The sequence below is a fragment of the Gorilla gorilla genome, chromosome 14 (genome assembly GCF_029281585.2).
Source record: "Gorilla gorilla gorilla isolate KB3781 chromosome 14, NHGRI_mGorGor1-v2.1_pri, whole genome shotgun sequence".
In the NCBI taxonomy this organism is placed as follows: Eukaryota; Metazoa; Chordata; class Mammalia; order Primates; family Hominidae; genus Gorilla; species Gorilla gorilla.
In genome coordinates this window covers 45,304,876-45,316,388 of record NC_073238.2, presented here as the reverse complement: position 1 = coordinate 45,316,388, position 11,513 = coordinate 45,304,876, and the positions used below count along the sequence as shown (strand labels likewise).

Here is an 11,513-nt window from a genome sequence, read left to right as displayed (position 1 = left end):
CAATATATATACAGCTGGTAAATAAGCACATGAAAAGTTTCTCAATATCATTTTCATTAGGGAAATGCAAAGTAAAACTATGATGTAATATTAGAATAGTAACAAACAAACAGAAATGTGAAAATAAGTAATTCAAAATCAAAGCTATTGGAACTTTTATTTGGGGCCTTAAAGGAACGTGATTATGGGACGTGAGTCGTATAAAAGGCAGCTACAGCCTAGGCATCTGTAACCTTTGTTTCTCTGATTATAGATTACCCTTTTCTTTACCTGCATTGTTTTATAAAATGTTATAAAGACTAAAGGGAACCAGAGAAGAATCCCTTCCCTCTTAACTATTGATCTTTGTTATAGATTAACTTTCCTTTCTCTTCTTTTACACAAATAGCATCATGTTGTCAAAAACGGAATGTTAAATATACTCTTTTAAATTGAGAAAGAAAACAATCCACACCTAATCAAATTTCTATAACTCATAAACCAGCTTTGTGTGGAAAATGTTGTAATCCTGTTAAACTTCCCTGTTTTCTGCCTATATAAGTAAGACCTTAACTTTTCAGCTTCAGAGCACTTGACCCCATTCCTCTGGAGTCTGTGTTTTCAAGGTGGCCATCCTCAGTTTTGTTCTTAAATAAACTCTCTTAAACTGGATTTTGATCCTACAGATTATTACAGGTTGACAGAATATAAAAATTAACTGTTCCAATTGCTAATAAGAGATGTGGAGCCATCGTAACTCTCATATGTTGCTGGTGAAATGCAAACTGGTACAGTCATTCTGAAAATGGTTTGGCAGTTTCTTATAAAGTTAAACATGCATATGACACAGCAATCCCACTCCCAGGTATTTATTTACTGAAGAGAAATGAAAAGTTGTATTCACAAGAAAACCTAAACCTGAGCCAGGCACAGTGGCTCAATCCTGTAATCCCAGCACTTCGGGAGACCGAGGCAGGTGGATCACCTGAGGTCAGGAGTTTGAGACCAGCCTCGCCAACATGGTAAAACCTTGTCTCTCTTAAAAATACAAATAGATTAGCTGAGCGTGATGGCGGGTGCCTGTAATCCCAGCTACTTGGGAAGTTGACAGAGGAGAATCACTTGAACCTGGGAGGTGAAGGTTGCAGTGAGCCAAGATTGCACCACTGCACTCTAGCCTGGGTGACAGAGCAAGACTGTTTCAAAAAAACAGAAAAGAAAAAAGGGAAAAAGAAAAGAAAACCTAAACCTGAATGCTTATAGCAGCTTTATACACAAATGCCAAAACCTGGAGACAACCCAGATGTTCTTCAACCAGTGAACAGATAAATAAACTGGTAAATCCATACTCAGCCATAAAAAGCAACACGTTACTACAGATTACTCAACAACAAGAACAACAACAACAAAATTCATTTTGCTAAATCAAAGAAGATACAGAAGGTTATATATTATATTATTCCATTTATATGACATTCTAGAAAAAGCAAAATGATAGGGATGAAAACCAAACCTGTCATTGCCAGTGGCTAGGGAGATGGGGCTGTGTACAGGGGAACAGCCAAAGGAATTTTAGATGGAATTTTTACTTTCCCATATAATGATTGGGGTGATAGATACAGTGCTCTATGCATTTGTCAAAATCTGTAACACTATACGCCAGAAAGAGTGACAATAAAAATTGTAAATATATTTAAAAAACATATTTTTTGCTTTTCCTGAAATCCTATATGACTAACACATTCTAACAGGGCAACAATTAGCCAGAGATAATGTAAGCAAACCCACATCCAGCAGCTCGCCAAACACAAGGGACAAAAATTGGTGGGAGGAAAAGCAGGTTTATTGGAGAGCCAGAAAACTGAGAAGATGCTGAACTATTGTCCCAAAGCACCACCTTAAGCCAATACAAATTGTAGGTACTTTTCATGTTAAGGGCAGGGAAAGAGGAGGGAATTGAGATCAAGAGCTAACCAGTAACCACAGACAACTGGGTGCCAGCAAGGGTCTGGGGAGGTTGGGAACGCCTTTGTCCTTGGTCAGGCCTTAATGGTCCTATAAATCTTTAACAAAACATAGTTGTTTAAAATGTGTCCTTTAATCCTAAAGTGTTTTTTAAACTACACGATTGTTGTTTTTGCATATTTGTGCTCTAAAATTATCTTAGCCTATGAGCAGGAATGGGTAAAGGCCCCTTAAACAAAAATGGAGTAAAGTAGTTTTTTTTGTTGTTGTTGCCACGATAACTCAGCAGTCCTTTTAAACATAGTGGGCACTCTTCCTTTCACCAGTCACTCTCCCTATGGTCTCACTCCTGGCCCGCTTCCCTCATTTAAGTTACCTGCCAGGCCCCGTGTGATACTGTGACTTATAATAAGAAATGCCTATTTTGGTCTTTGTCCAGTTTCCTGGCAGGCAACTCCTAGAATGTTTCGAAGTGATAAGTGATGTGTCTTTTTGTATGTGAATGAGATGTCTGAGATGACTTCCGGGGAAGGAGGGAGGCTTCAGGATAGACTCCACATGCAGGCTGGTTGCCAGGGGAACCAATCTTGATTAGAGAGTTGAGACTTTCAGCTCCACCCCCCAATAAGGGAGAAGAACTGAAGTTTGAATTAATCACCAATGACCAATGATGTAATCAATTATGCACATGTAATGAAGTTTCCATAAAACTCAAAAGGACATGCTTTGGAGAGCTTTCAGGTTGCTGAACATTGGAGATGCCTGGAGGGTGATGTGCCTGAAGAAGGCCTGGCAGCAACTTGTACTTTCCCCCATACTGTGCCTTATGTAGTTCTTCATCTGGCTTGTCGTGTTCATCTTTTGTAATACCCTTTATAATAAACTGGCATATGTGAGTGAAGTGTTTCTCTGAGTTCTGTGAGCTGTTCTAGCAAATGATCAAACTCAAGAAGGCAGTCATGGGAACTTTCAATTTGTAGCCAAGTCAGGCAGAAGCTGTGAGTAACTTGGGGACTTACTACTTCCTGTTGGCATCTGCAATGGGGGGCAGTCTTGTGGGACTGAGTGGAATCACCCAGCAGGTTCATTTTGTCTGCTGCCTAGATAGACCCAATTTATCAAGACAAGGAAACTGCAATAGAGAAAGAGTTTAATTCTTACAGAACCAGATGAACGGGAGACCATAGATTTATTATTACACAGATTAGTCTATCCAAAAATTCAAAGACTAGGTTTTTTCAAGGATAGTTTGGCGGGTAGGGGGCCAGGGAGTGGGGAGTGCTGATTGGTTGGGTCAAAGATGAAATCATAGGGAATTGACGCTGTCCCCTTGCGATGAGTCAGTTCCTGGGTGGGGGCCACAGGACCAGACAGTGAGTCTGGGTAGAGCCATCGGTCATCAGAAATCCAAAAACCTGAAAAGACATCCCAAATCTGTTATCTGCAAAATGTTATCTGCAGGAGTAACGGGGAAGTTGCATTTCTTGAGGCTAATTTGTTAGTCCTACAAAGGCAGTCAAGCCCCCATGCAAGAAGGGGTTTGTTTTGAGAAAGGGCTGTTACCATCTTTGTTCCAAAGTTAAACTATAAACTAAGTTCCTACCAAAGTTAGTTCAGACTATGCCCAGCAATGAACAAGGGCAGCTGGAAGGTTAGACACAAGATGGAGTTGGTTAGGTCAGATCCCTTTCACTGTTACAGATTTCTCACTGTTATAATTTTTGCAAAGATGGTTTCGTGAGTCCTCATCCTGCCTGGTCTGCGCCAACTCCAGGTAGTGTCACAGTTGAATTGAACTGTGAGCTAGGAGGACACCTACCTGGTGCTGGAGAACTATTCGGTGGGGGAAAAAACTCCACACATGTGGTCACAGTAGTGCTCTGTGTTGTGTGAGAGTAGTAGGAGAGTATAGAAAGAGAAAAATATCTTGCTTTCTTGCCTATGCACCCCTGTAGGCATTTCAGTTTGAAACTCTTGCTTTTGAAAATAGCCTAATTATAGTGGCAGTACATCCATAAAAACCTGGGCCTTTACCTTGATCCAGAAACCCTTTCCTGACCCTTCAGGCCGGGTTAGGCAAGCTCTTAGAAATCTCATAGCATTCTGCACATGGCTCTTTTAGGATGTTACTGAGATTTCCTTCTGTATTTGCTAGAACCCTGTTGATTACGAGTGGCAGAAATCTAGCTCAATCCAGCTGTAGTCAAATCAAGAAATGAATTGTTCATGGGGCATGGATGGAGATGGTTTCAAGCATAGACACTCCAATCTCATCAGGATTCTTCCGTTCCTCATACATCCTCTCTCAGGTCTCAGCCTCTCTGGGGCTGGTTGCTGTTGTGGTACTGGGAGGAAGACCATGGGCAGCTCTGGACACATCTTCTTACAGCCTCATAGCAACAGAGGAAAGAGTGCTCTGCTCAGTCCCCATGGAAGAAAATCCTGGGCCAAACCCCAACCATGGCCAGAGAGGAGAGGTACCACATTCAGATGGTACCTGGCCCGGGCAGGGCACAGAGAGCCTTCAGCTGACATCAGAATCACATGGCTGGATTGGGGTGGGAGAGTATCCCCCAAAGTGAGGCATGCTGCTCTGGGCTGGCAAAATTGTAAATTTCATTACATTTGCCAACTTGTATTTTTTGCTAGACTCTTAGACCTTTAGGAATAGAATAGATTACTGTGTCTTTCATTTCTGTATCTAGTACAGCAGGGTGTCTGGTATGAAAGACTTTAAAAATATTTAAAAATAAATGTTAAATGAAGGATAAAGTTTAAATCGTCATAGTCATATGCCTTGAATTTTCTGGAATAGTCCCAATTTCATGATATATCTATGATATCTTTTTATTAAGATAATTCTTTAAATGAATAATTTCCTTATTTTATAAAACTTTTTATAAAATTACATTCAAAAATTTATTCAGTACTTGGCCATACCCTCCGCTTGTGGTTTTCATTCAGCACTGGCCAATTGTGTTGGTTATATTTTATTTGGCTTCCAAATTCCCTTTAATCGCCTTTTCTGGCCTGGCTGGTGCCACAGGATGTTAACCCTTTCGACTGCATCTCCATCAATACCTTGCTGGTAAGCATCCATTGGGCTTGTCAGTGAGAGCCATTGCCAGGAGATCAGATTATATGAGAGGGAAGGAGAAGCAAGGCTGGGGAATTTTTCCCTTCTTGTTCCCTGTGTCATGTCCCCCAAAATGGCTCTGTCCCTTCCAGGGGGCAGCAGCTCCCCGACAGCTCAGGCTCTCACAGGGAGAGGTGGTTAACAGCTTTCTTCTCTCTCAAGTCTCTGGGAGCCTTACCCCACGTTTATGTCCTCAGTAAGTAGTCCCTTTACTTAAGCCCCATCATCTGAAACAAATGGGGTGGATTCTGCTTCCTGCTTAGACCTTGACTAAACTACCAACTTAACCTTCGCAGGTGCAATTTACCAATTAGATCCCCCCTCTAGTTCAGTGGTTCTCACTCTTTGCTGTGCACAGGGATCACCTTAGCACCTGTGATCCGTCGCCAGAAGTTCTGATGTAGTTGGTCTGGAAAGTGGCCTCGGGATCAGGATTTTAAAAATCTCTCCAGGACATTTGATTGGGTAGCCAAGGCTGATAAGCCCTGCTCCAGCCTCATATACCTCCTGTACAGAAAGGAGAATTCTAACACGTAGTGAAAACAACTTCCTATAACCTGTGTTTTATTTCTTACTTTCTTACAAATTATTGCAGCCTTCATTCTAAAGGGATGTTGTTTTCTACTTATTCACAAAAGCTTTTTAAAACAAAGTGGAACAATTTTAAACACATTTACATAACTGTTTCTTCAAGAGGTTCAAAACAAAGAACAGATATTTCTAGAAAGCATAGAAATCCACTATATACACTTTTATTTTGAATAAGGTGTGTGCAAGGGTGATGGCAGTGGCTGCTGCCATCATGCCAGCTGCAGCAGGGAAGCGCAGCTGGGGCTGTACACTCCCTGGAGCCAGGGGGAACCCTGCCCATTCTGAGTTGAGACAGGACCTCCCCATGTGGCTACAGCCACCCAAACCACAGCTGCAGACCCAGGCCTCCTGCTCTAGGGAGCAGGAAGGAGCCCCCCTACTGGGTGAGGCTACAGCAGCCCAAAATGCAGCTGTGGATCGGAGCCTTCCTGTGCTCTCGGGAGAAACGGGAACAGGCAGGATCTGCCTTCCCAGGTGCAGTTGCAGCTGCCTCATTCGCGGCTGCAGACCTGGGCCTCCTGCTCCAGGAAGCAGGCAGGAGCTGGGGACAAGTGGGAGTCCTGCCTCTTCTGAGTTGGTGGGGCGGGAGCTCCTGGGTGCAGCTGCACCGCCCTCCCGGGCACAGGACCTGGGCATCTCTGTAGCCTACACCCTCGAGTGCCCCAGGAAGGACCCCTGTCCCTGCAGGCTTAGGGGAGTCTGCTCCCAGTGCCTGGCCTCTCTCTTCTCCCAAGGCCCGCTCCAGTCTCCCAGCGGGGTTGGGGGCCAAGTCCCAGCGGGAGGCTGACAGAATCCTGGGTAGAAGGAAGAGGGTCCCCAGTAAGGGCCCACCCTCAGGCCAGGGAGAGCCTGAAGACTAGGGGCTGGGCTGCCAGTCCCGTGAACTGGAATAGGGACTCATGGTGCCTCTTCCAGGCCCACCCATGGCCGCCCATGGACCAATTGGCATACATTTCCTTCCTTCTGAGGTCCATAAAAGCCCTGGGCTCAACCAGAGCAGGGCAGAAGATGGCCAGAGGGCAGAGAGATGATGGGACTGGATGACCAGCTGCAGAGAAGAGTACCCTCTCCACTGAGAGCTTCAGAGATGACCTGCCAGCAGAAAGGAGCTACCCACTCCTCTGAGTTGCTCTAACACTAAATAAAACTCTTCTTCACTCTTCACTTGTGTACCTCATTCTTCCTGGATGCAGGACAAGAATTTGGGCAAAGGTGCTGTGGCCACAGAGGTTCCTGGCAAGAAAAAAATCAACACCCCAGAAATCGCCTAACAAGGGTAAGCTTTTCAGGAAAGAAAAAAGAGAATTAAAGAGCCATCGGGGGATACCACAAGAAAAAAAATGGCAGGATTAGTAACCGTTGAAAAACTACTATCTTACAAATATAATAACAGAGATTCTAGTGCCACATGATTAACTCACGCCAGGTCCATGACTGATCTGGGTTTGCCGATCTTCTCTGAGAATGAGCCAGGTTAAAGCACTCACAGCTTCTAGCACATTAAAATAAGCAGTGGCTACTGGCCTCATGAGAACCTTTAAAGTGTTCAATGTTTAAAACACCCTTGCCATTTTTAAGATACAAGAGAACCTCAACCACACTCTTACTTTAAAATGCAATTGCTTTTTAAACACACATTTGATGACGGTGATAGAATTTAATATTTTTGAGAAAGAGCTGATTCTACAAAGCTTTTTCTCATTTTGAGGGTCCCAGGAATGTTGCATCTAAATAAATGCTGTGCCTGTACCAGTCAGCTATTGCTACATTGGCCTCTGGCATGCAGCAAAGAGCATTTATTTCTCATTCACAGTTTGTGAGTCATTGGGGCAGGTCAGCTGGGGTGACTCATTTTTCTCCTGGGACCAGTGAGCAGCCCAGGTTTATTTCTTCTAACAACCCATTAGCCAAAGAAAGCCACATGGCTGTGCTCACATACAAGGTCAGGGGAAATACATTCCATCTTTAGTGGGAGGCACTGCAAGGTTACATGGCCAGGGGTGTGGATACAGAGAGAGATGAAGAATTGGGGCCAATAATTCACTTTACCACCGTCCCTAAAGTAAAACTCTGTCGAAGATGACATCTCAATACTGTATTTACAAGTAGAACATCTTGCTCTAGAGTGATGTCACTGACAAGTTCTAGAACCCTGTAGGTAAGACGACTTTTTGTGTCCAGACAGATGCCAATACTCATCCGTATGCTGTCTGCCCCAGGGCAAGGTAGGTGATGCTGGCTTTTCTTAGCTACCCTACCCCCAGAATACCAAAACGATCTCCAAAGAAGTAATCAGGGTTTGAGGGGAGGAGGAGAGCATTGAACAGGTGGTGCATAGAGAATTTTTGGGGCAGTGAAACTATCCTGTGTGATACTGTAATTGTGGATACATGGCACTATGCTTTTGTCATAACCCATAGAACTTTATAGCACAAAGAGTGAACCTCAATGTATGTGAATTTTTAAAAAATCATTTGGGAGGTCAGGGATCCCATTTGGGATGCCCAAGGTGTAGAGATACATTAAAAACTTAAGATGCATGCACAGACACGTCTGCAGTTGCGAAAAACTCAAGTCCTACACAAAACTTTGCTACCAAAATTTGAAGAAGAAGAAGACGAATAGTATAAAAACAACATTCATGGGTGATCCACAACTTGAATCAATAGAAATTTATTGAAATTATATTTTCAATAAATTATTGAAATACAATTTCAATAAATTTCTATAAATTTATTGACTGTTGTGAAATAAAGTTACATAGAATACAAGAGTCTACGCTAACAGAAATACAATGGCACTCACACCATGATCCGACTCTTGCTTCCTTGATCTCTTTTTGTGTGACCTTTCCCTGTCCCCGGCCAACTCACTATGTATGTGTCAACCACTCCACCTTCTTCCAGTTCCTAGAACACCAAAATCATTCCTATCTTAAGGCCCTTGCCTTGCTGTTCTCTAAGCCTGGAAAGGTCTTGTCCCATCTCTCCATGTGGCTGGCTCCTTCTCCTCTTGAAGTTTCATCTCAAATAGGAGCCTCTTGGTGCCTCCGTCTAGAATCGAAGCTCCATTACTGTCTTTCACTAGTGCATTATCCCCATCCCCTAAAGCCCTGCTTGGCACGTAGTAGGTGCTCAATAAATATTTGTGGACCAAAGGGGCTACTCATTTATTAATATTTGGCTCAGGGCCCTGATGGAGTATGGACCTCTGCTTTGGAATGGATGCTGTGAGGACAGTCAGGAAGTCCCACACTGCACACACTAAACCAAGAGAGAGTCCACGTAAAGCTCCTGTGTGGCCACTGCAACAGTCTTAAGCACTCTAAGAAAGGCATAAAAGCAGCTTAATGCTCAAGTATTGACCCAGATCTGCAAAGGACGTTGGGGCAGGGAGACGCTTAGCTGATAAATAGATAACTACCCCTGTCTAAAGCAGGGATGGTTGGGATATGACTGCCTTGATACAAAACGGGAGCAGGAAATAGGACAGGCCCAAACAAGGGCTCAAAAAAGAAAGAAAGAAAGAAAGAAAGAAAGAAAGAAAGAAAGAAAGAAAGAAAGAAAGAAAGAAAGAAAGAAAGAAAGCAGGCCAAAGCAGCAATAACAACAACAAACTCTTGCTGCTGGTGGGAAACCTACAGGGCAAGCTCCTTCTCCACATGAGCCCTACTGGCAGTTGTTTGTATGTGGGTGTGTGTGTGCATGCACACGCGTAAGAGCACATGCAGGGGATGTAGTGAAAAGTACAGTGTGAAATGAGGAAATAAAGGATGTCTTCTCAGTCAGTAGCCATGGGAAGAACGGGGAAGTACAAGGTCCTGAGAGCACAGAGATGATGGAATTTTTATATATTGGGAGAGAAAACCAAATCTAGTAATGACCATGTGTGATTAAAAACTACTAGTATGATGAAAAACAGTATATTTCCAAAACTAACATTAGAGGGGAAAATGAAGAAAATCAGCAAAAGTAAAACTAAAAAGAACAAACAGCAAATAGCAAGCAAAAAAAAATGATACAGAAAACAAAACCCAGTATGTGAAGCATCACAGTTGCTCTGTACTAAGTTCTTTGAAGACAAAGACTGACATATTAGTTATGAAATCAAAGCTAGGCATAATTTATTTCTAGAAACAAAGTTACAAAGACAGATTGGAAATGAAAGCAAGGACATACTGAGCAAATGCAAAGGTAAAACCAAAATCAAATCAGCACCAATAGCAACATTAATATCAATTAAAATGCAATTTAAAGCCAAAAAGCATTAACCAGCCAAAGATGAATAATATATAATGGGCAATGTTAATCAATGAAGAAGCTGTGTGTAATTCATAAACCCTAATAGAATACAAAATATAGCAGCCACATATATGAAGCAAAAATCCCAGAAATACAAGGGAAAATTGATAAAAATATATTTATTGTGGGAGGTTCCAATATTCTTTCAGAATTGAACAATTCAAGTATGCAATTAAAGATATAAGGGATTAAAAAATACAATAAACTATAATTTTTTTCTCTAATATTCATGTAACACACAAATCAATCACATATTTGATTAATGGCATTAAATAAAACTGCAATTGATTTCCCAAAAGCAGATTTTTAAACTTTCATTCATTCAAAGAAGAGATAAGGCAATAAAATGATTTCTTAAGTCTCTGATTAATGGGACATTAAGAAATCTCTTCCACATAATTCCTAGTTCACAGGACAAATCAAAATTGAAACTACAAATTAAGTATCCAAAAGGGAAAAGAAAAAAACATTGTATCAAAACCTATTGGATACAGCTAAAGCTATGTTCAGGGGAAATTTTGTAGCCTTAATTTTATTGTTTAAAAATAAAGCGAAGCAAAAGACACAAATTCATGACTATCACAACATACTTGAAGCTATTTGCATCTTATTTTTCCTTGATAATTGAGAAAATGACTAGGAATGTCCTCGTGCTTCCATTGATTTTCAGATTTTCTTCATTTGTATTATTTTCCCTTTTCATTTCTTCTTTTTGTTAAGAGTCACAGTGAGTACGAATAAAGCGATCAATAATTTGTCTATCTGAAAAGTATGAAAAAAACAGGATGAAAATTTTCACGTAAGTATTTAAATGCTAAATTGGGAAATTCTATGAAGGAAGAAAATATCTGATAATATTACTAAATACACAAATTTGGTAAGACCAAAATAATAGCAGGCTATTATACCTAATACCTAAACAGGCACAGTTGTGTAATTATTGATTAAGAAGAGTAAACTTAATACTCAAGGGATTAGCAAACTTACTGGACAGAACACGAATTTCAGAATGAAACAGGCTTAAGTTTTAGTTCTGTGCTGGCAGTTGTTAGCAAATGATTTAACCTCTCCACTTCCTCAGTTCCTCATCTTTGAATACAGGCAGCAGGACTTGCTGTGCACAGACGTTGGAATAGATTAGGGACACTGTGTGTGAAGCACCCAGACAGTGCCTGGCCCATCAAAAACAATAAACGGTTGTCTTATCCTTTTGTTACTGGGTGCATAGTAATAAACAGTGATGATAATAGAAATTATTGTTCCAAAATTTTCACAGAAGCCAGGGCTGTTTTTTTACTCACCGATACTGGTAAGGTTTACTGTCCTTGAATGGTAACTGTTTGACCTTGGGAAGGCCCTTCAACTCCCCCTCCCCCTCCCTGGCCTCCATTTCCTGATCTGTAACATTGAGGAGTCTTGTCTGGTTCTGAACATCTATGATTCCTTACTCCTAATTATATCTATCTATCTATCTATCTATCTATCTATCTATCTATCTATCTATCTATCTATCTATATATTTTTTTTAGATGGAGGCTCAC

At 41.5% G+C, this 11,513-nt stretch overlaps 1 protein-coding gene across 2 annotated transcripts in view; it reads right to left on the bottom strand.

Annotated features, from left to right (window-relative positions):
- Positions 1-10,074: 10,074 nt before the first annotated feature.
- TEX26 (testis expressed 26) overlaps positions 10,075-11,513 on the bottom strand; it is a 43,552-nt gene continuing 42,113 nt past the window's right edge. For both annotated transcript variants that reach the window (XM_031001443.3, XM_004054338.5), the window contains one exon: positions 10,075-10,734. In XM_031001443.3, the coding sequence (XP_030857303.2) occupies positions 10,688-10,734 (47 nt within the window). In that variant the 3' untranslated portion in view covers positions 10,075-10,687. The remainder of the gene's footprint in view (positions 10,735-11,513) is intronic.